A 25,462-nucleotide genomic window follows, 5' to 3' on the forward strand; every position below is an offset into this window, starting at 1 on the left:
ACTCAATGCCAGATTTCTAATAGCTACAGGCTTTGAAATTTTTAGGACTGAGAAACGAACCCTTATGATTACATCCAACAGCTCTGTGCTATGACTGCGTGGAACGTTAGAGTCGTGGTGCAGGGAAGGTTGCAGTAATTACTGAACAGATGCACTTAATGAAGTCTCTACTGGCTTCCCAGCTGCTGAGTAGAGTGGTTCACTGGAACAACATGAAACAGTCATTAGGTCATTATGTCACATCCTCCCTCTTGTTGTCATAGCAGCTGCAATCAGTCCCCTGAAAATTTTCCTTAGGTGCAAACATCATCTCTTTCCATTAAATGGCAGTGCATGGTTGGTATCTTGCTGCTACTGCTGCATGATGATATGTTTTATGTCTGTTGATTTAGCACCCTTTTCAATCACCCCACTCCTCCTCACTGTTGTGCAGAGTGATGAAACCTGCCAAGTGTATTGGGAAAGGGGAGAGGGTAGACAACTTGCTCACTCAGTACCACTTAACTCAGTTCTTAATTCAAGGACTTAAAGTAGATTTATAGCCATTGAAGATGAGGATAAGGACACTGGATTCATGTTGCATATCCTTTCTCTTTTAGTATTGAGAGTCAATCATTATTAGGAGTCAAAGCATTCAAAAATCAAATTTTACTTGTTTCTTCCACATGTATGTGGGTAAGGTCCTTGCAGTTCTCCTATATGGCATGTGTATATTTGTTGGACTTTATGGGAACAGAAGGATAAAGAAACTATGCAGTAATTGTACAAAAATTTAGGAGAATTACAAATGCCCAAGGGTAAAATTCAGAGAAGACCTGGTATTTATAGAAGATCCAAATAGAGGATTTGTAAAGGCATCATTCACACTTAACTGCCTTCCTTGTTTAATTTGTTTGTCCCCTTTGCTTTTTGAATGTCATGGGAAAACATCAGAAGTGATACGTAGGAAAAAAGGAATGGGAAAAATTATGTGTTCAGAAATAGGTATGTTTCCTCCAAGGGAAACACAGAACAAGGTGTGGGCTTCCTGGCAGATGCTTCCTCAAGTGTTATCTAGGTGTGCTCTGGGTCACCTCTGGGCTTGGATAATGCCTGAGGCCCCTTCCTGTCCAGGAGAGGAGGGAGAGCAGGCATCAGAAGAACTTCCTGAGAAGTCCCACTCACAGCCATAAGGCTAAATCTGGATCCCCTGGGACTGCAGAATGAAATAGAAGGGCAAAGGAAATGGTGTATAATTAGTCCCTATTGAAAACAATGGGATTATTGCCTTGTAAACACAAGTATTTTGTAAATAAAACTTCCAGAGACTGCATGTTTTGAAGTTCCTTTAAAGTGAACTCTCCTAGGAGCTGAGAGACAGAGCTTGCAGCATGCTTCTGTTCTGCAGAGTAGGACCTGTCCACATATAAGAAGGTATCTGATGAAAACCTGAGTGGACAAAGTGATGATCCCAGGGGTGCATACAGAATAAAAATTAAAATAGGATGCTGGGAAAAAAAAATGCAAATCATATCCAACTTATGTAAATATGAAAATAGTGAGTTTATCTCTTGAGAAAGAAAACTCAGAAGTGCCTATTTCCTTTCCCAGTCATCTCTTTGTCTGATACAAACAACTGAAATCAGAGACAGTGGGTCTTTTCTTTTTTGCTTTTGCTATAGACCCAGTGAGAAAAAATATAGACAGAGCCTGCTACCAGAAATGTGGATTTGACTTATAGTTAACTATCTCAGCCATGCTTCCCGGTACCTGAAAGTGTGTTCAAAGCTCACTTTATTACAGGAAAATAGCAATAGTTAATACAAATAGTAGCTCAGCATTTACACAATCTGTTCATTGTAGTACAGAATTATATCTAACTAAAGGAATAAAAATTTTTCTGTCAGGTTAGCCATGTTTCTTTTTTAGTAAATCAACAAGCCTGAAATGCTTGTCTTTATGAACTGCCACAGAAATCAGTCCAGGCTGTTGATTATTGCAGTCTTTGCATAGGGGGAACATGAAAGATGATGTGTGTCCCAAAAGTACGTCCTATTCACCTAATATATATAGAAGAGACAATTTAGAGGAAGATCATAAGAGCTGATAGTCTTTTTTAGAGCCTCCAAACTCTCAGCGAGATCTCTCTGCTCAGTGCATCTTGTAGCTGTGGCAAAAGGTGAAAGCATACAGAATCACAGAGTGGGTAAGGGTGGAAAAGACCTCCGGAGGCCATCCTGTTCAATCCCCCTGCTCAAGCATACTCACCTATACCAGGATTCCCTAAGACCATGTCCAGATGGCTTTTTAATATCTTCAAGGATGGAGGCTCCAAAAGCTCCTGAGCAACTTGTGCCAGTACTTGGACAATGTCACAGTAAGAAAAAAAAGGTGTTTTTTATGTTCAGAGGGAACCTCCTGTTTTTCAGTGTGTGCATATGCCTTTGGTCCTGTCACTGGGCACCACTGGAAAGAGCCCATCTCTGTCCTCTCTGCACCCCCATCCTACAGATATATCTACACTGAGAGATCCCTCTAAGCTTTCTCTTCTCCATGCTGAACAGTCTCAGCTCTTTGACTTTGCTTATCCATGAGGTGCTTTAATTATCTTTGTTGGCTTTTTCTGGACTCTCTTTGGTGTCCGCATCTCTCTCCTGCACTGGGAAGAGCAGAACTAGACCCAGCACTCCAAGTGTGACCTGATCAATGCTGCACAGTAGGGAAGTATCACCTCCACTGACCTGCTGGCAACACTTAATGAAGCCCAGGACACTGTTAACTGCCTTTGATGCTAAGAAAAGTTTCTGGTCATGTTCAAGCCTAGTTAGCCGACCTACCCATCAGCGTAGCCTGGCTTTGCCCTTCGGCATGACACTACTGTGATATCTCCTCTCCTTTATGAACCCCTAGGCCAGGGAAGAGAGTAATTGTGGGACCGCACAGTGTACCAGTTCCCTTCAGGTGTCCCAGCTGGAAAATGTATTTTCAGGCTGCACTCCTGTAGATCCTCTCCAGGCTTGAAACTTATCATGACATTGGTTTATGCAGTGGAAACAGGGCTGCTGGACAGAAGGTGTGCACGTCTGTGCTATAACTGTTGTTGAGGGAATCAGTCTAGTACTGCATGACCTCTTATGTTCTGTTTTGTGGCACATATTGGGCAGAATCAGGGCAGTTGAAAACAATCCAGGGCAATGAGGGTAAAAGGTAAATGCAAAGTACTGTGGTTAGGTTTTTTATCCTCTGAATGTTCCTGTCACTGACAACGTAGCCAAAGATAATTTTACTATGGATACAAAGGCTCTAGCTCTCTTAATTCTGCAGAAACAACTTGTTTACACCTGGCTGCACTAAGATCATAAAGAGGTATGCTGTTGTTGATAGTTATCAGAACCTTTCTGTAATGAAGTTGCAGCCAAGGCTCTGCTGTCATGTGTGAATACAAGCACTTATCTTATGTCTCTGTGACCCTTAAGACTTGCCCTCCCAAAGCACCACCTACTTTTGCATCTTAGTATCTTAGTACTGATGTAGAGTAATGCCTGAATCAGTCTTGTATTTCCAGGTAACAGAAGTGTTTGTTCGGCTGAGTGAGGATGCAATTGTATCACTGTCAATTTAAGTACCGATTAATAAACTGCTCTGGAGCTAATGCATTTTCCCCATACTAGAGAATAATTTGATTTGATGTTGTATTACAGCTGGCAGGTACTTGAGGTTAAGAAGGTTTGTTGCTCTGTGATGGTTAAGGGATCCTTTATTTTGAAAGCCAGTTCCTTTGACGAACAGGAAACTCCAAACCTCACCCATATCAGAAGCTGAACTTCTGGTCTAGCATTCTTTTAGCTGTGCCTAGGTCAGTGAGTTTCGTTTTCATTTTCTTTTTTTAAGGATCACCCTATTTAATCCCTGCAGCACACATTGTTTCCTTTTTTTGTGTATGTTCAGCAAGGGGATAAAGGTGCCTGTGAGAAATTAGCTGCTATTACAAAATTCAGATCCAAAGGGTCATGGCCACAAGAGCTTATTGTCAAACTGTGCTCTACCAATGGAGAAAAAAATTTCCACAGTAACTTTCCAATGAATCTGCTTGAGAACCTTTCCAATCCCCATCAGATTAGACATTTGTGAGGTCAAGCTCCTATGCTGTAGCTACCACTGCATGTGGTATTACTGGTAGTTTCTACACAGCCCAACCATTTGCAAGGGGAGAATCTCAAGCATGGTCTGTACAAGCAGCACACAGTTCCCGGTCAGGGCAGGATTACACTTAATTTAAGGCATCGTTGACTGAGGTAATCATGTTGGCTTCCTTTATAATCAGTGAAGAGAAATAGATTCTTTTAAGGTGTTGTTCATCTGACTTATTTTAGACATCAATCTTAGGCTGAGCTGAATCATGCCCTAGAAGTGACATTTTCTTTCTATTGTCTATAAAGGGAGCCTGGATAACTGTATCGCACTTGTCAATATCTGTATCTGGATAAATGCTCCTCTCACTCCCCATATGCTTTTGTAATCTAGAGGTCTAGAAAAAATGCTTTTAGAAAAAAGAAGGTAGAATGAGTAATTAAATAGTCTGTCAAAGATAAAATGAGGGACATGCATGCAACAGTTTTCAAATACATAAGTTGTTTGAGAAGAAGGGAAAAATGATCAAAGTGGACGAAAGAAGTGGGTTGAACACTTCTAATCATAACGATAGTGAGACACTGATGTTTCACTGAGAGTTACTATCTAATTTTTATTTTGAAACATTCCACAGTTTGTTTCATTTTCCAGAACTCTGCAAGTTCCAGCCTTCTTCTTTAACAGAAAGTTACTGTTTTTTTTCTGTTGCCATGACCACACATGATTGTATGCCCTCACTTTGTTTCTCGAGAATGTAAAAAACCCCAAACAAATAGGTTTTTTTTCTTGTTCTTTTACCTTTTTTCTTTTTTTTTGTCCCCCCCCCCCCCCCCATCGTAAAGGGATTTTTTAAGCAAGGGCTTTTGTGTTGGGGTTTTCTGAGGAAGTGGCTGCCAAAGATTTTTGTCCACCTAGAATACAAGAAGTGTAATACAGTATTTGAATGGAAATATAATCTGAAGAAAATAGTTAAAATATCAGAAAAGCAATAAAAAATATGTATTTAGTATCTACAAACTTAACTGCCTCATTGGACATTAGGGGGATGTCACATGAAAAAGGAACGTTTCCTTGACCTTTAATGGGGAGATGTACTTGACCCTTAGTGTTTAATTTGGCTGTCAGTGCCCCAGGGAAGTTGAGAACCTTGTGCCTGACCAGTCTGTCAGCATCCTGTTAGGGCGACCCTTCAGTGAGCAGTCCTGCTGGATTGGAGGGTGGTTTAACTGACTTAGTCAGAGAAATACACCAATAGCATATGGGAGACTCCTCAGTGGGTCTTCCTCTTTATCTGTTATTCACTGCAGGCAAATGCTAGTGCCCATGAAGGACTCACACTAACAGTTTGTGGAATAACACTCTTTATTAATACAAAATTGTGACAGGTAAAGGTTCGAGGATTGTCAGTGATAGTATCTGACTGCAAAAATATATTCAAAGCAATACACAGACAAGCTCTAATCCCCAACAAAAGTATTCAGCATGCATAGAGTATGATTCTTACCCTATAGGGGAGAAGACAGGTTCAGCCCGGCAACTGATCTTAGCAGTTATGATGGAGTCTTCCCTAACTTTCCCTCTATTCTCAACCTATTTTTATACTATTTTTTGTATTTTCCCCTCATTCTTGACTTACTTTTATACTATTTCTTTGTGTTCAGGTTGAGCTTGAGTGACTCTAGTCATGCATACTTTTGTTACTGATTGGTGTAAAACTGTCTTGCTTTGCTTTTAAAGATACAGTCAAAAAGAACATAGAGCATGTGCCCAGTGAGGTGTAGTTGTACCTTGGAGGTGAGAAACTTTGGGATTGTTAACATTACAATTAGGCTTTAATGAACCATGTTCATCTAACCAGAGTGATTTCCCCACAGCTATTGGCTCAGCAGCAGGACCTCTTCCCCTATCTCCCCTGGCTGACAGGTGTTACGTGGTTTATTAACTACACAGTACCATTGAGTTCCTTTCCCCGGCAAGGATTTCAACAGAGACTGGTGTCTCCACTCCACCCTCCATTCCATCCTGCTTAGCAGGAGCTTAGAGTTGCAGATCATGTGTATAGGAAATCATCATGGAATAGGTTTTGAGCATGCCAACTGCATTCCATCCTGGGAGCAGCAACTATATTTTACCCTATAATATCCATAACTTTTAAACTTCTGTTAGGATGCAAATATAACTTCTCAGTTTCCTCTAATTCTACCCCCAGCCAGCTTTCCACAGGGGAGATTTCAGATGGTTCAAAGCAATCAGCAATAGTGCTATTAAAAATAAGTTTTAAATGTCTTTCTCATTCCTCTGGTTTGCCAGTTGTAGTAATAGGAATATTAATTAGAAATGTGATAGTGGATGTTCTTACTCTGTGTATTGCTCTTTTTGTCCTTTTTTACTGGTAGAAGCGAGTCAGTCAGACAAAAATTTTTTGAGCAGTTCAAGGTATTTCAAACCACTGGTTTCATTCATTGAAAGAAGTAATTTTGCCATTTCCCTTTAATATGTTTCTGCTTTCTCATCACCTTCAGGCACTGTAGATAGTACTGTGTCTGGGAAAAGCACCAAAACTAGGAATTGATCCTGGATAAAATCGGTGTCTTTGCTTTTCTTTCAGTATGTACTAGTTTGAAAACAAACTAGTGGGAGACACCAAGTCAGAATAACAATTTAATAGGGAAATAAAAGGAGGGGGAAAGAAAAAAAACAGTAAAAGCGGATAACACTGGGTTAAACTGACAGAGTTAGGATACAACCTGGCACCCTGTTAGTCAGGGTGGTGGTGGCAGTCTGGTAGAATGGTGGCTGCAGTCCTCCTGAAGTGGCGATCCTGTAGAAAAAAGGGTCTGCTCCTCCTCAGAAGGTCCAGTGGTGGCTGTGTAGCTCCTGTCCTCTGGAAATCCAGTGGGAAGCCCGTGTCTCTAGTGTTCAGCCTCAGATTATATCCACGATGGGATGCTTGGTTCCTCCCTCTGGGTGGAGCATCTCACAATGGGGTAATGAGTCATGAGGCAAAGTGTTGATTAGGCTCATTAACAGAAGATAGTCCGGAGGGAGTTATCTCTGAGTCAGGTGGCAGGACAATGATGGGCCAATAACAGAAAGATAGTCTGGGGGAGGAGGCAAGGAAACACTGCCCCACCTGATTTCAACGGCTGATGGGGATGGTGATAGAATACACTGCAACCCAGGACACAGTGTCATCTTGGTGCAGATTAGGTAATAAATGCAAGATGAAAGGACAGGACTGCCTCTTTTGGTCACTAATGTCAAATGTTGGTGAAAGCAGGAATTCAGTTGAATGATACTTGTTTATTTTGACTACTCTGTGGTCAGTAGTTGCTGCCTTGGGCAGTAGTTGACATATTTTATTAACTTTGCCAAGGGTGTAGTTTAAATATCATTCTTCTAATTACAAAGTATAATTTAGGGAGCAAAGGATACGATAAAAAGAAAGTACATTTTGATCTTCCTTTGTTTTCATCAAGGCATCATCTGAAAACCAAGGACACTTGACATTCTTTAAATGATTTTAGAGTGGTGGTGGCAGTCTAGACCTGCTCCTGTGAAATTGCTAAATGAGTCTAACTAATAGATGTACGCTTGCCATCTCTTGTCTTCCATGTGCTTACAGATGAAGTAGTATTTAGATTCATTGAAATGACCTCCTGTTATTTGGAGAGCAAGCCATTAGCTAGTTGACTCACTTAAAGGAAATTTAGCAACTGGGATGACAAACATGGAGCAACTATGTTGTGTACAGAGCTACTTCAGACTGTAGTTTTTAGCATTACAAATACAGCTGAATTTCTTCTTGAAAGAAAAAAATATTACCTTGCTTACAAAAGTGTAGGTCATAAACACTGTGATTTTGTTTTTGACAGCCAAGTTCTGACATTGTTTCTCTTAAGCTTTATTTTCCAGCGTGCTTTTTCGAAACAAAGCGGATATGTTCAAAGCCGTGAAAATGTAATTCCAATTTGGTCATTGTCCTCTATTATTTTTCTGTTTGACCCAGAGATCAGTTGCACAACCTGGTCGTGATGAGGACATCCTCATTGCTGCAGTACTAAAGTTTCCTCAGAGATTAACCTCTGATTTCTGGATTGCTAGCCCAAAATTTACTGTGAGTTGGTGCAAGCCTTAGTCAATGTGATATAATTTTATTTTCTTAAAATGTTTAAGCTTTCAAACTCCTTTTTCAATTCAGAGCCTGAGTCTGAGAGCAAAAGGGGGTGAGTGCAAAATCCAATAGCATATATTCTGAAATACTTTGAAAGTTATACTGTGTAATTTGAAACTTTCTGACCTTTACCCTTTCTGAGTACTTTTCTTGCCTCAACAATTTTATAACCTCTAAAATTCACAGCTGTTATGCATCAGCATTTAGAACATCAGATGGAGCAAAGCTTTACAATCTGGATCCTCCTTGCAGAGGAAAGGAAGTGGGAGGGGGCCATCCCTGATGGCTCTGAAGATGGACATGCCACTGGCCAAGTCTGGGACAATTAGAAATTATGGTAATGCCTCTGTGATAACATATTTAAGAAGAAAATCAAAACAAAGTGGGGGGACGTTTGAATTCCTGCTAGAGAAGAGATGAGAACATGTGAGGGAAAACAACATGGAGACACCTAGGTCAGTGGAGAAGGAGGGGCAGGAGATGCTCCAGGTGCTGGAGCCGAGATTCCTCTGCAGGACGTGGTGATGACCATAGTGAGGCAGGCTGTCCTCCTGCAGCCCACAAGGATCCACAGGGAATGCAGAGATCCACCCACAGCCCATGAGGGAGGTGCTCATGCCAGAGTGGGTGGATGCCTGGAGGAGGCTGTGATTCAGTGGAAGACCCAGGGGGCCCTGCTTCCAAGATGGACCAGCCTGTCCTTAGCACCCGTGGAAGAGTGACCCATGCCACAACAGTTTTGGGAGGACTGTTCCCCTTGGGAGGGACCCACGTTGCAGCACTTTTAGGAGAACTGTTGCTTGTGAGAGTGGAACCACGTTGGAGAAGTTCACAGAGAACTGTCTCCTGTGGGAAGGGACCCCATGGTGTAGCAAGGGAAGGACTTCTCTTCTGGAGCAGTGGAAGAAAACCTTGGGTGACAAACTGACCAAAATCCCCATGCCCTGTCTCCCTGTGCTGTCGGTGGGAAGGAGGGAGAAAAAAGTATTTTAAGGGCTTATTTTACTTCTAATTATCCTCTGCTTTTGTCAGTAATAGACTCACTTTGTATCTCTAAGATGAGGTTGTTTTGCCCTTGGAGTATTTTCTCCCTGTCCTTAACTCATGAACCCTTTGTTTAAATTTTTTCTCTCGCCTGCTCAGCTGTAGCAGGGGAGGGTGAGTGAGCAGTTTTTGTGGGTGCCTGGCATTTGGCCAGTGTCAAACCATGACATGGATTTACCTTAGTGAGTGTCTAAAACGTTGCATACACAACTTACTCAAGCTAGCTGTGAAGTGGATGGACCCCAGCTGGCTTCAGCTTGGAATTTATCTTCTCATTATATTATCACCCTGTTGTACTCAAACTAATAACACTTTCTGAATGCTTACTAGATTTACAAATATATTTCTTAAAGCAGGACTTTTTAAACTTTTATTAAATTGTGCTGTTTTGAAAGAGACAAAAGCACTGTAAAGACTACTGGATCTTGAGTTGTTTTCATTGTACACTAAATCTGTTCAATGTGTACATTAGTATCCATATATATGCACAGATCAATGTAAATCCAGGTTGCAGTATACTTCACTGAGATTGACGATTTCTAATGACTTTGCTTTTAAAACCTCACCATCAGAAACTAGCTCATGTGACTCTTTATATTGAATGAACAGGCTGATTATATTTAGGAATATGAGACTGTATTTTCTTGTGATACTACATTATGCCATCACATCAAATTTCAATAATGGGGGACTTAGATTTCCTTTTAAAAAGAATCTACAAACTACTCAGTGATTACCCAATAAGGTTGTATCCCTTGATTCTTTAATAAGAAATCTAAAGAAATAAAAAATTATTTGCTTCAGTTGTGCATATTTAATTTTTTCAGCTTTTCTTATTCAGCTCTTGATGAAATTTCTGCATCTTAAGGTGCATTTCAAAAATCTATATATTAAAGCTGAGTACATTAAAACCTTCTTATTTGACACTGAAAGGACACTGCGTGTATTCAGGTAATAATCAGTTATATCTGTAATTCTATTCTGAGAGACCAAATCCTACTGTGGCTGGTTATAGCTGCAGCTGAAACTGATGATAGTTCAAGATATCTTGATATGGACAGTTTGGAACTGTTCTTTGAAATTTTATAATTGTGTCAAGTTTTAAGATTTTAGTTTTCTTTCTGAATATATTGTGCTTACTTTCTGGCCTGAATCCAGGGATACTGCTTATTCCACAAATAGTATTCTTTAGAAAATCCTCAAGAGATTAAAATCCTTATTTTACAGTCTTGAAAAATTATTACTATTATTATTATTAATATTATCATCCCTCTCACTGTTTTCTTGTGAAGAATGTGACTTTAGAAAATACAAAGAGTTAGGTGGGTGGCCGTCATGGTTTAGGAGTGGTACTGCCCAATTCAGTGCTGCCACCGAGACTCTCCCAAAACAGATACTGCTTGCTTGCTCCCCCTCTTCACTTCCCCTTCTTGCTCTGGAGATGGAGTTGAGAACTGGGGGCACAAAAGGTGAAAATCATGGGTTGAGGGTTGAGAGAAGAGCGATTTACTGGAAACTTCTTGTTCCCCTGGAAAGGAATGCCTTTCTTTTTAGAAGAGAGAGGGGGGGAGAGAGAGAGTCCTTTTCTCCCCACCCCCCCTGCCCCTGCAAATGATACGAGATGGTATCAATTAACCTTACGGTCTTGGCCATGACCACACAGCCCCAGGCTCTGCCCCTTCACAGCTACCACAAAAAATTAATCCTGCCCTTGGCTGAAACGAGGACCGTGGGAAAGGCTTGACATTTCCTTGGCTGTGCTGTGGGTACAGTAAGGCTGTTTCTGCAGGCATAGTGATTTATGGGTTTTTTTCAGCCCAGGCTGGATAATCTCATCCAATATTTTGTGGGAAAGTAAGCCTAGACAGCATTATCTAGCACCTTGTGCTGTTGCATCTTGAAAACTTCCAGTGATGGGGACTCTACAGTGTCCATGGGAAGGTTGTGATTTGATCTTGCTTACTGTAAAAAATTTCTTATACCAAGATGAAACATCTCCTGTTCAACCCGTACCTGTTGTCCCTCTTCTCCCTCATGAGGCTCCTTGTGAAGAGAGCCTCCATCCTCTTAATAGCTGCCATTTAAGTACTGGAATACTGTGATGAGGTGTCCCCTGAGCCTTCTCTTCTTCAAGGAGAAAAGACCTAACTCCTCACTTTTCCTCCTACAGTAGTCTCACCAGCCTTTTGATCATCTTCATGGCCCTCCTTTGGAATCTCTCCAGTATGTCTGTATTTTTGAATTGTGGAGACACAGCTGGACACAATACTACAGGTGGAGCAGTGAATGGGATGATAGTATCCCTATCTCTCCTAGTAATGTCTCTACAGATGCAGCCCAGGATCAGATGTGCTTTTATTGCTGCAGTGGCACACTGCTGACCCATGTTCAGCTTGTCCACAAGGATGCCCAGGTCCCTTTTAGCAAGACTACTTCCCAGCCACACAGATCCTAGCCCATATTGGGCTCTGGTTATGATGTCCCAGATGAACAATTTTGCACTTGTCTTTGTTAAACTTGGTCTTGCTAGCCCAATTTCCAGCCAGTCCACATGTCTCTGTAAAATGGCTCCTTCTTCTAACACGTCCACATCATTACCTAGTTTAGAGTCATCAGCAAACTTGGCGCGTGTGCCTTCAGTCCTATCATATGGATAATTTATTATGATGCAGAACAGCATGCGGCCTGGTATTGATACCTGGATGACCTCCCTGATGACAGGCTGCCAGCCTGAGTAAAAACTATTGATCACCACCAGCTGAGTACGGCCTGTGAGCAAATTTCTTATCCATCTTGCAGACCACCCATGTAGTCTGTATCTTGCCAGTTCTACCAGAAGGCTGTGGGACGGGAAACAGCACTGAACATCTTGCTGAAGTCCAGGTAAACAACAGCCACTGCTTCCACCATGTAGTGTCATAGTGAAAAAGGTCATTTTGTTGTAGCAGGTGATCAGGTTAGGTTAGTCTGGTATAATTTGCCTTCGGCCAGCCTGTGCTTTTCCCAATTCACTGCTTCATTTGTTTTGTAGTAGTTTCTAGCAGGACTTGTTCCGTTACCTTCCCAGGAGCAAATTAATAATAATGGGCCTGTAGTTTCCTCTTCGGGGCCCTTCTTAAAGGAGGTATATCATTTGCTGTCTTCCAGTCTTCAGGGATATCCCATGATCTCCATGATTTTTCAAATATTCTAGATGGTGGCCTTGCAACAAGGTTGGCCACTTCTCTTACCACTCTGCCAGGCCCATAGATTTATGTGTGTTGAGCCTGTTACAACTCATCCCTGAAGGCAGGGTAACTGAGGTTCTTATTAATAGATCCCTTGGGGCAAATTAGAGTGAAGCGACACTGAATGACTATTGTTTATATCTATCTATATCTGTAACTATATCCATAGGGCTTATTTTAGAAAAATTTGGTTGCAATGGAAAGGAGGGATGTACCCTTCTGGTTATTATCTGTAGAAATATAGCAGTATAAAATCATAAAAATAACACTTAAGAAAATGTATAAGGATGTCGTGGGGGGTGACTCATGGCAATGGGGTATCCCATGATCATTTGTGCTGGGAATTGTCACTGCTCCCCCCAATTCTTGCAGTTTGGGAAATATTGCAAGAGGTGTAAGCTCGGCTGGGGGTGCTGCAGGGGTGGGGCCGAGGCTGGTTTCCTTCCATTTGGGATCAGGGGGAGTAGTTGCATGTGTTGTGGAGGGTGTGTACGTGGCCTGGGATATTGTTACGTTGTGACTTGGCACTAGGATCAGATCTGCCTGCTTTCACCGCTTCTGCCAGCTGCTGGTGGTGATCCCAAGACCAATTGCTGCTCGTAAGCTTACACAAGGAGCAATTTTCCCTCTTTCCCTTTGCCCAAGACACCTAAGGAGGTTGCCGAGCTCGCGTCGGAGCACCCCCTGCTGGTCCTGGGGCAGTCAGTAAAGCCTTCTGCCTTTCCTGAGTCAACAGCGCCTCCTGCCAGCCGTGATCATAATTACACCAATGGTGAAACAGTGCTTGGTGAGTGGGGGCGCTTCTGTTACTGTGTTTGTTCTGTTCTGTTATATATATATAAATAATAAAGAGCTGTTATTCTTTTTCCTACATTTTTTCTTGGAAGCTCCATAATTTCAAAGTTACAATAAGTTAGATGGATGGATTTTCCTTCCATTCCAGGAAGGTTCATGCCTTCCTTGGCTGACATTTTGCCTTGAAACCAGGACAAAGGAAAAGAAGGAAAGAGAAAGAAAAGGCAAGAGTAGAAAAATATCATCACATGTGGATCCAGTGATGAGACTTAATTTTTGGAATTTTGTTGGTCAAAGTGAAGGTTGCAGTCTTGATTTGTCAGGGTTGGGGGAAGCCTGGAAAACACGAGGTTTAATGGGTTAATATACACTCAGGTTCAGGTTGGAATGCCCAGGTATCTCACCTAGAGGGGGAAGTTTTACACTGTCTGAAGTAAAACTCTGGATCATGTGCAGTCCTCTGGTGGAAGGACCCAGAAATTAGTCTGCGGGCACTTTGGGGTCTTTGATCGTTTATTACACCTTCTAAGACATGACAGCTGCCTCTCACATCAGGGTACTTGAACCAGTTATGCCCTATTGGAAGGGATTAATATCTTCAGGCCTATGTGTGAATTTGAATATCCTGATACTTCTGTGGGGGCAGGGGGGAAATTTTACACCTGAGCAAGTTGTGTAAGCGAGGAAATTGGCATGATAAAAAGCACCACCCCACCTCTGCAGGATCTGCTTCTTATTGTCCTTCTTCCTTATCTGTCTCAAAACGCAGCTTGTAGCATCGGGTGGTGAGTTTGCACCCCCTCTGCATCTAAGCTGTTTCCTTGCACATGGACAGCAAAGCATCCTGCAGCTTTTGCAAATGGCACTTACAATGGCACTTACTGTATGTAAGTGGTGGTATAGTTTAACTGTGATTGCTCAGCCATCACAGCAGGTCATTTTTATAAAAGGAATTGGTGCTGATTTAGAGTTGGTAAGACTTACGCAAGCTTATTTCATGAAGCATAAGAGCATGGGTAAAACAAGTGTTTTTAAGGTTGGGATGAAATTCAAACTGAGTTTTACATGCATGTTTAGATTTTGTAACCAAGTGAAAAAGTTCCTGTGAACTGGTGTTCAACGTCCGAAAAATGACTGACATTTTCACCTCACCAGTGTTATCTCCTCTCACTTGTTTTTCAAACCTGTGCAATTTCCATTGGTGGTCCATTGTCACCATACATCCACACCTATGGCTCTGGTTAGACTTTGACTTTCCACCAAACTGCAGTTGCCAAAATCAGTCCCCTTGTGCTCCAGGAAAAGGGTTTGTGCCCAGACAGATCAAGTCATTTGTGGCATGGTCTTGGGGAGGTTAGCTCTGATGCAGAGAGGGGTCTGCTATTATGGGTGGTTTCTAGACTGCAGGGTTGGGTTCTGCTGTGCTGTGAGAGATGAGTAACAGCATGGGTTGGTGCTTGAGAACCAAGTGGCAGAGGATGCATCAGGGCTGCCCCGCAGCTGTGTCCAGTGCATGGCAACCAAGGGCAGGGACAGCATCCTGGGCCTCCCTGAGCCTCCCCAAAGGCTCTAAAGGACACTGGGTAGAGAGACAGTGGGTGAGGCTGCTGCAGATTGGGCTGGGCATGGGGGGCCCCACCACCCCCATATCTCAGTGCCATCACCCTGCAATACAGCAGTCACTGGCTTGCCTGGGGCAGGACAAAAGGGAGCATCCTCCCCTGTCCCAGTGTCAAAGCTGGACTGGGGCGAGCCAGTCTGAAAGGAAGTCCTTGAGGAGCTGGTGGAATTACTTGGAGGGCCTGAGGGAGGAAGACTGGAGAAGGCTGGATGAGGCTGCTGGAGATGAGAAGAATCACCAGTCCCTGGAGGTGTCCAAAGCTTTTTCATCCGGAGAACACTGGTGAAACCAAGGGAATGCCTTCCCAAGGAACGTTACAGAGCTCTCCATCCTCATCCCCTCTGGAATCTGGTGCAGCAGTCATAAGAAATGGGATGCAGAGATGTTGCCAGGGTTCCCAATGCTTTGGAACACCCTGCCAGGCGAGGAAAGGGTTCTTGCTCCCAAAGGTGATCAGACTGAGGGCATTTGGCCACTCTCAGAAGTCCTTGAGATGGCCCTAGGTTGACATAGAATAGGGCTTGGGCATCTCCAGGGAGGTGTGGCCAGTCTGTGGGATGATGATGAGGCAGGTCTTGCTCACATGCTGAGGAAACAGCTGGTCACTAGAGCTGAGATTAGAAAGGAATTTTCCCTCTGGGCAGATTGGCACTGGTCCTCAGGGGTTTTTGCCCTCCTCTGCAGCACTGAGAATGACTACTGGTAAGGCCTTCTCCAATCCCTTTTGGCTAGGTTGCTGCCTGCTGCTCATGCACCAGGAAGATGGTCTGTTGTGACCTGGAGCTTTGGGGAGGAGCATTTTTTATCCCCTCAAGGTGAACTAGCAAGTGTTTTCAGGTTTTTTTGCCTTCCTCCGTAGCACTGAGCACAGCCACTTGCCAGGGCTCCTTTGGGCCATTTTGACCAGGTGCCAGCAGCTCATGCTTCATGGAGGTGGCTCTCATACCCCTTGTTCTGGTTTGGCCAAACTCAGAAATATATCCTCTGACAGAAGGCAGGCCACAACCACCCCTCCCCCACCAGGTTTGGGGAAAAAAAAAATTTCCTCAAAGGAAAGTGAAAGAGATAAAAACTATTTCTTTAACAAACACACAGGAAAAGGATAATAATGCTAAATAAAAAAACCTCTCGCTCTGCTGAGAGAAACCTGGGAAAATTTCAGAGTCCTTCTGTAGATCTCTCTCTCTCCCCCTCCTTGGAGCTGGGACAGGGTGGTGGGCCCACCTCCAGGGCCAAGGCCTCAGTGGGAATTCCTCCTGATGTATTCTGATGTTGAAACACTCCAGCAGAGGAAAAAAAGAAAAAACCAAAGTCCCAGGAAAACAAAAGTTCAACTCTCCATCTCTCTCTGGAGAAAGAAAAAGGAGCTGAAAAATTGGCCAAAAGCAAACAGGGTGCTTTCCCCACTCTTGCTCTGTTGCCGCAGCTGGAAAAAAAAGTCTCTATCTCTGTGTGACCTTGAACAAGCTGCAAACTGCTTTGAAGAAGTTTTGCTCAGGTTCTCCTCCCCCCTCTCAGGCTCAGTTTAAAAGCACAGAAAGGCACAAAATTAATTTCTGGGCACGGGGCAGCGATAGGGGATACGCATCACAAAGCCACCCCAAGACACCCCTGCACAGGGGGGCTAGTTTGGAGTCATATGACTTGATGTCTACATACATATGACTACATCATAACTGGTGACTATATATAAGGGCTATATGTGATAGACAAGCCAGTATTTAAGAAACAGATGTGTTGCTGATCTGAACCAGACTAAGGCGGTTCAGTGGTGTAGCGGGTTCGGTTTGTAACCGGGCAGAAACGCCAATTTAGTGTAGTGGTTTGGTCCAAAATACTCATTACTATTTACCTTCTGTGAGATAAGAATTAGGAGAAAAGCAAAGCAGGCACCAAACTTAAAAGAATATAAAGAAGTTTATTAACAGACCTAAAAGAGGGAAAAAGAAAAAATAAAATCATACCACACCTTCAGAACTCTTCTCCTCCCCCCACTTTTCTCCCTTCTCCCACTGACAATGTAAAAAGACAACCCTTGAGATTCTCAGTCTGTTTACCACTTCTGTAATAGCCTTGTTCAGTTCATTTAGGAAGAGGAGTCTCTCTTGCCCATGCTATGGAGAAATTATCACAACGCAACAGCCGCCTGGGTTGGTTCTCTGCTCGCATCATGTGAGAGTCCCTTCCTACGACTTGCAGCTTTTCCCACAACTGCTTTCGAGGGTCCAATCTTGAGTTACTGGGGTACCATTTTAAGGTTGAGCTGTTCAGAAACAAAAGTTTCACTTCACTTCACTTTTCTCTTCACCCATCTCTGGGAGCATTTCATGTCTAAGAACAGAGGCCCTTCTCCTTCCCTGGGAGAAAAGGGTCTTCCTCATCTTCATCTCTAGGACTATCTCTGGGAGCATCTCTAAGAAGTGAGGTTTTCTCCTTTCCATTTGGAGCAAAAGTCCTCATCACTTTCATCTCTCCCTGTTCAAACTTCTCATGAAATGCGTCAGCATCTGCTTATCTCAGCACAGGTGCTTTTGCTCACAAGTACAAGTTGAACGCTCCACCCCCCATGCCTTCATGAAATTACAGTGGGTACTCTGATGCATCATAGCTTTACAACAGAATTTCAGCTTTAAGCATCTCCTCTTCCCTCAGGTTTTCAGCTCTTCACAGCACTAAAAGGGTTAATCTCACCTAGGCCTTGCAGCTGGAATTTCCCTTATCGATGTTGGTCACATGATCTGTGCCAGAGAGCAGGGCAGCTTCAGCTGAATCTTGGGCGCACTGGAGAGGGGGAGCTGGGCCGCTCCGTCTGAACGTAGCAGGGCTGGGGGGAGGAGGAGGGGGGAGGCGTGCAGGTAGAACAGGGCCCATTGGCTCCAGGATGGCTGTGGCCCCAGCCTGGCCTGGCCCAAGCAGGGCCTGGGCCAGGCCCGCCGGGCCCCCGTATGGGGCCCTGCAGCTACCTGTCCCAGCGCCAGAAAGACAGAGCTCTGCCCGGGGTTTGTCTATTCTTAAGCGTGGATCACAGAGGCAGTCAGAATTTAGGTGGCTTAAAAAATTGCCCATATTCAAACTGGCCAGCTGATAGGTTCTGTCAGGTAATAGAGGAGCTGTAAGCGCCCCTTTGCAAGAACATCACTTCCGGGACTATGCTTTGCTAACCCATGACAAGTGGTCTGCCTCAGATGGTGGCCAAGAAGTACAGGATGATGAGCTTATTTTTTAGAGCCTTGAGAGGGAAAGGAAGGGAAGGGAAGGGAAGGGAAGGGAAGGGAAGTCTCAAGGAAAGTACTGAAGTAAGGTGCTTCTACAGATTTTCACTCAGATTTCCTCATGCACTTTATTCCAGTCTGCCTCAATCAGACTGGGGTATCTGGGCATCCTATCGCAGCAATTGTTTATGGAGCAATATAGGAAATGGCACAAACACTTGATTTTTGTTCCGCATCCTTTCTTCTGGATGGGCAAAATAGTCTCTCTGTTGAGGACTACATTCAGTGCGGTAGCACAAAGTGCAGCTGTGATGCAAGATTCAGGTTGTGCCCTGGGAGCGAGAAAAGGGTAGGAGCCCCAGGCAACAGGCTGTGACTGGTGCTAACCCTTTGCCTAACAACCTACGGTGCTGGCCATGCAGAGGGGTGTCCAGTCACCCAGAGACTCTGCAAGAGCCAATGAAGGATGAGAAGACTGCAGAATAAATATCAACATTGGAATGGGTTCACAGACTATAATGTTACATCCCAGTCACTCAAACCTAGGGCTAAACCAAGGTTCTTTTGCTCTGGGTAGACACAAAGGAGAAAATTACAACCAAATATTCTCAAGAGATAAAAATACACAGAAATTTACTGGCAAACTATAGAAAATTAAGGAACATTGGCAAAAGAGTAAATACTACATAACATCACTTATCACAGCATAGACAGCCCATTGAACATATTTGTAACCTATTTCATGTTATGTTCCATGAGAAGAGTGTTAGAAGAAGAAGAAAGGGAGAAAAACAGAAAGACAGGAAAGATATAGAAAAACAGACATAGCTATCAGCTCCTGGGTTCCAGTGATGTAAAGCTCCAGGATGAAGGCAGGGTTAAAGGACAACGTGCTTGCCTTGTGGTCAGGCTTCTTAAAGCCTTGGCCCATCCTGGACCTTCTTCCCAGGTGGCACTTATGGTCTCTCAGCCACTCAGGGACTAGGTTAGGCAAAACTGGGACTGCCTCCAGTGTGCATGATTGATAGACACTGTGGGGCTGAGGGGTATGGGGGGCAGGGCACTACCTCACCAGGGCAAGGTCTGAGCCACCCCCTACCACACATACCAAGCTCCCAAGATGTCTTGAAACAGATTACCTTTTCCAGCCTCTGACAGTATAAAAGCTCAAGGATTTCTTTGTTCAAGATCCCTTCCTGGAGACACCTACCTTAGGCTTTTATTGTGTTGCTGCACCATGATTAAATTACTTATTTTACTAAATTAGTAGACATCTGGGACTTTGCTATGGGAAACCTAGCATTGAGAGGGTAAGGAAAACTTGTCTGACAGTATGAGTGTGATGTATGTAGGGAGTCAAGTCAGTTCACTGGAGCCATCTGCTGCGAAGGGGCTTGAGTCTCAGTAGTCTGGGATGGTGGGAGCATGACTGGTGGGGTCAGACAGGAAAGCTTCTTTAACATCTCAGCTATGCAGGAATGTACCTGGGTCTTTGTACAGGGGAAGTATAACTAAAAAAGGGCAAGGGGTGCAATGTGAGAGAGATATAAACACTTAATGACTGTACTTCCACTCAAATGCTACAAGTTGAGGGGAACATGATGAGAAATGGAGGAGTGGGTGAAGAAGCTCACAAAGGTGGTTTTCAAGGGTATGCCAGTCAGAAGATACGCAGGCTACCACAGTTTGATAAAACTTTCAAGTGTCTAATCACCATACTATTGCTTATAAGATGTGTTTTCTAATAGAAGTGAGCTGGAAGCCATGGTAGCCTACATGGGAAGAGTCCTGTTCTAAAAATCTCATCGTTTATTATTTCCATCCATGTGGCTTAGATTCACTGCACAGAAATATGACCTAGACCTGTTTTTCCAGATGTATATTTATCCTCAGGAGAAATGTGTGAGTGGGTTTGCTTTTGTCATGGTTAAGGAATGACAGTCTCCAATTCAGTGCCCCCACCGAGGTTATCCAAACCATGCGCCACTCACTTGCTCCTCCCTCCCTCCCTCTTCCCCCCCCCCCCCCCCTTCCCCCCTCTGGTGGCTGGAGATGGGAATTGGAGGCCCAAAAGGCAAAGTCCGTGGGTTGAGATGAGAACAACTTACTGGAAACAGCAATGACACAAGAAAACAAACAGTAACAGCAACAATATCAATAAGAAAAGGGTACAAAAGAGAGAGTGATTCACATACAAAAATGCTTACCATGGGGCTTGTGACCTTACCACAGCCACACCATGCCACCCTGACCACTCCCTTCAGCTCCAGACTGGCGCAATCCAAACCAGTCCCTCCAGCTGAGAAACAACATTATCCCACTGCTCCAGCTGCCACACCTGCTTGACTAGAAGGAACCCCTTCTTCCCAGAAGAAAGTTCCTTCCCCCCACTCCTGGCAATGATGTGAGGTGGTACAGAATAACCTTCATGTCCTAGCCATACACCCTCCCACCTACTGCAAAATTTTTTCTCTGTCCTGGCTGCAACCAGGACAGCTATAAGTGTAGAAAATCAGCCTGGACACTTCGAGGTTAAAAAAATAGAAAGAAAAAAAGTCATATTCCAGAAGCCAAAAGAACTTTTCCACTTCTCTTGCTGTGGAGAATGTCTATGTATTTATATAGTTATTCTTCTGTCATCTTCTGATTCACAACTTTTCTGCTGGCCATTCTCAGGATTTTAGCAAGCAATTATAGATCAATCACAGGCTGCTGGCCACTGGGTGTTCCAAAAGGTTTATGTGTGTGTGTGTGTGTGTGTGTGTAGGGCCAGAGAAACAAAGCGGTTGTCCTGTTCACACTCTGAAGACTGGCATGGCAGAGGTTGGAAATGAGAGCAGCCTAAAGCTTGTGTGACCAGAGCCATTTGTTCTGTGAACTTGGAGAGCTGGGACATATTCAGTTTATGGAATATATGGAGTGAAAGATCATGTAGATAAGGACTTGCTGTGATATGAGAGTCCATTATTTATACAAGGGATGTGTCCCAGCCATCCACTAATATGTGTCCAGGCAAGAATAAGTTACCTTGGATGTTTGCATATGGTATCTGTGAGAAAATGAATTGACACAGAAGAGGTTCAATAAAGATGGGAAGGGGATATGAAGATACCTATTCTCTGAGGCAAGACTGAAAGGTCATGGTGTGCTCAGTCCACAGAAAGATGGTGGAAGGAGAAAATTCAGTTTTTCCATGACCAAATTAGAGGAGGATTAATCACCAGCAGAAACTTCCAAAAAACTTCAATTTAAAGAGATTTCTTATGCAAGAACAGGTTTATAAAATGTGACACAAATTAAATGATAGGCCATAACTGACACTACAATCAGATTTTGGCAAGGTCTCATCATGTAAGATGGGTAAGCATGAAAAGAAATGTACTTTTATGATTGTGTTTGGTAAGCTTATAAAACATCTAATGTCATAGTCTTTTAAAGAAAAAGCTGCTGGAGTTTTCAGAGATTATATTACTGAAGTGTTTATTCAGATTGTGTATTCAATGTAAATTCATCTATGCATCTGTGTTCTCACCTTATCTAATGTATTTTTCCTCTTCTTAACACACAATTTACTAAAAGCATGAAATATATAGTTAAGTTTGTCTGCCCTTTGACTGATTAAAAAAGTCTCCTTGAAAGAATGTCTTTACTGGTGGGTGAAAAATACCTGACATTCTTGTCACAGACTCTCAGCTGCTTAATGGCAAAACATAGATGATTTGTTATTGTCTGTTAGTGTTGATGAATCCATGTTATGAAGTGGTATGTGTCACATTGACCACTGCTGTCTACAGCCCGGGCTAGCTCCAGCGGTGTGCGGCAGGAGTGGGGAGCAGCCGGAGGCACGGAGCTTTAAAGCTGCTCCTCTGAAGCCTCAGCTCTACCCTGCGGAGCACCGGCTCCAGACACTGTAGCAGCCAGCAGGCCCCGATGAGGGGAGAGATAAAAAGTAGCGAGGGGCTTGCCGTGGGAGGTAATCCAACTTTATTCAAGGGAATGCACAGAGGACAAGCCCCGCCTGCAACACGCCCATGCCTTACAAAGGGGGGGTGAACAAGGGGAGCACACCAACCAGGGACCAATAAGCGGATGAGGAGGGAGGGACGCTGAAGGGAAGGACTCACATCTGGTCCAATGGTCTTGGTGGGTGGAGGGAGAGGGGTCACATTCCCCAATGGGGGCGCGGAGGTTTAGGGGATTTTCAAGAGGGGAGGTATCCAAGGGGGCAGGATCTCGGGGGACTGACGGGGGCCATATAAGGGTAATTAGGGAGGGCTCAGGTGATGGACACCGAACCTTCGGGAGCAACAGGAGGGGTTTGGGTGATTGATAGGGAAAGAGCCAGAACAAAGGGAGGAGAACAACCATGTAGGGAGCACCGGGGGAGTGGCTTGGGTCTGGGGCAAATTAACTGGGGCAAACCACTGGGGTACAGAAAACATATGAAAATACGATAAAAACTTTGCATCACCACAGGTATGTTTCCCTTTGCATTGTACTAGGAGTTAGGTAAAGGATATTTGAAAGCTAAATAGACTAAGGTGGCATACTGGTGAAATGGATACCTTCTGCAGAAAAAGGTGGCAAACTGTAGGAAACAGTTTAATAGGGCAATCATTAAAAAAAGGAACTTGCCTGTAAGCTGGGTATATAGTGAACTTGAATATGAGTAATCTATGTTAATCAAAGAACTGATGAAGATATTTTAATAATTGCATTTTGAGGGTTTTGAACTTTCCAAGCAGTTATGATACAAGATACAACTTTTGAAAAGCAAGAAATTTGGCTAGGCCTAGTATTTTCTTGTCTACTTGGACAAGAAAGTACAGAGAGCATGTGACTATTTTCCCATAATGGATTGATTACAGGATGATATCTCCTGCCTGTAATGGATGTCTTTCTGAAGGTAAGCAGTTACTTACAAAATACTTGCACTTTGCTATAACATTCGCTGAGATTTATTTGCTTCCAGGCTGGAAGGGAAAATAACTTCAAAATGTGCATGGTAGTAAAAAGGAAATTAGAAAATGGTGCAATGGAAGTTGGAAGGTGTCACTGATTTAGGAGAATAAAGTAAATATCCACATTTTTATGCTGATAGTCTCATCTAATCAGATGAAAATCAGTCTAGACTTCAGTCTACACGGGTAGAGCGTGGCTGGATAATAAGCATATCTAAAGGGACAGTGGTACAAGAAATCTTGAAAAATACTAGAAATCATCTTTGGTGTGGGTTATGACTTTTCTCTCAGAAATTAATCTTCTATCTCCAGCTTTGTTATATTACTGTTAATAAACTTGAATAAATGAAGTGTTGAGAAGATTTCAGGCCATCTGGAGAAAAATTCTTACTTACATATATGTAGGATAAATATGCAGAATTTCCACAGTAAAAACTGCATCAAGTAAAATCTTCTAAGATTTTCACAATGAGCAAATGCAGAAATGCTCTTTGCTTCTAAATCCTTTCCCTTGCTTACACAGTATTGGCTCTGGACAATTCCCAGGCAAAGGTTATCTCAAATGTACCAGGAATGTTGCTAGTAATGCAGGTTTAGCATCCCCTGTATTTCTGTCCTGATTGTTCCTTTGCTGTTCTAATCGCATCTTTGCTCTGCATGGCTGTGTTCTGGATGGAAGAGCTTTACTCTATATAGGACACCATCTGATGTCATTGGAAAGTAGTGCAAACTGAAAACAAAACTATGCATCCTGGAACTGGAAAACGTTAATTTTTTTAGGGGTTAATGACACCTGTTGAGCTGGGTTCTGTGAATCTGGGAGCTGAGCTGCCGAACACAGATCCTAGGTGAAGCGCTCTTGTTGCAACAAGCTGGAGGATGGCACAAAGTTAAGACCTGTGCACCTGAAGGCCCTGGTGATCAGGGAGTGCCATCTGCCTTGGAAGTGGAGGAACTATTCTAAAGCAAATAATAGCACAGTTTAAAGACCCTTAGCAGGCCCATCTAATAGTTCACTTGATACTCCAATTAAGACATCAATACATATTATTAATTTGCCCATTCTCTGCTGCGATAGAGATACCTAGGACCCCAGAAGAGACTGGTCTGGCTGGTGATATCTCAGCCTAACCACTGCAAACTGTAGTCTCTGAGTTAAAAAGAAAACCTATCTGCTTGAGCTTTACATATTTGCTACAGCAATATTTTCTGGGATGGTTCTTGATGTCACTGGATCCAACTGTGTTGATACCACCCCCATGGAGGATGGTACTGCATCTCCTTCACCGTGCCATCACCTGAAGCAGAGATGGATTTGATGCTGGAACTATGAACTACTCTGGAGCAGCGTAACTCTGTACAGTCAGTCCGACGCCTGCATATAATGTCCCTGCAGAGCTTATTTGGTTTGGGATTGTGCTTCAGGTTACAGTGATGGACTTAATCCAAAGAAGGGTGTCTTGTAGGACTTGAGAGACCTCAGTGCCCTTGGTCTGGCCAGCCTGGCAAGTTCCCTAGACTGATACAGGCATCCAGTGTCTTAGGGCTGCCATCTGCTGGCTGATGGGAGCAAAATGAGCCAGAGATTTTTTTAAAAGTCCCTCTGTTCACTAAAGTGAGTACTAGGTACTCACTTTAATCAGTAGGTAGAGATTGAAGAGCAAGTAAGAAAGCTGCAGTGACAGTGGATATGGGTCTTAAATAATGCCAAATTTAAGCTGACCACTTTAGGCCTTGACAGAAGAATTAAATTTCATCAAAGTCTTTTCTGACTTCAAAAGGTCCATTACAATTTAGTTGCCATTATCTTGCTAGGAACCTGTGAGTCTCAGTTCTGATCTTTTCCATCCTTGTATGGATTTTCTTAGCTTGGTTGGTCTTGTCTCTAGAGAGCAGCATTTTTAAAGAAAGCAAAGAATTTGCAAGGTTTCTGTGTGCACTTATGCTCTCTTCCCTATATGCCTATTAGTGTTGTTCCTCATTATTACTTTAGCTACAAAAAAACCCGCCATGGATAGTAATTACTGTCCTTGAAAACTCTCTTTTTCAGCTGTAGTTTAATATTGGGAGAATTCCACAGAGTTGTTTATGCTCTTGACTAACTGTGTACCTGTGGAGTCACAGCAATGTTGATCTATGCCAATATCAATCTGAGGCAGAAAAAAAGCAGTATTTGTACAGAATTGTTTTTATCCTGGGTGACACCTATATGTGGTTTCAAAGGTCAGAGGATTCCTTTGCACAGGAATTTAATTTAATTTGCTATTAAATCAACCTCTGGGCTTCCAAAATTACCGGAACATTTAATTTATATAGGT

General features: G+C 43.2%; 1 protein-coding gene across 4 annotated transcripts in view; it reads left to right on the plus strand.

The window, feature by feature from the left end:
* PDE1C (phosphodiesterase 1C) overlaps window positions 1-25,462 on the plus strand; it is a 333,742-nt gene that overhangs the window by 7,693 nt on the left and 300,587 nt on the right. Inside the window, exon 1 of one of the 4 annotated variants that reach the window (XM_042044342.1) lies at window positions 22,678-23,089. The exons of the other annotated variants lie outside the window; for them this stretch is intronic. Coding sequence (XP_041900276.1) covers window positions 23,053-23,089 — 37 coding nt within the window. The 5' untranslated portion in view covers window positions 22,678-23,052. Of the gene's footprint in view, window positions 1-22,677; window positions 23,090-25,462 lie in introns of those variants that run through there. 4 annotated transcript variants of the gene reach the window in all.

Source organism: Corvus kubaryi, unplaced genomic scaffold (assembly GCF_017639235.1).
Source record: "Corvus kubaryi isolate FWS band 111438036 unplaced genomic scaffold, C.kubaryi_AGA036_p1.0 37398, whole genome shotgun sequence".
Lineage (NCBI taxonomy): Eukaryota > Metazoa > Chordata > Aves > Passeriformes > Corvidae > Corvus > Corvus kubaryi.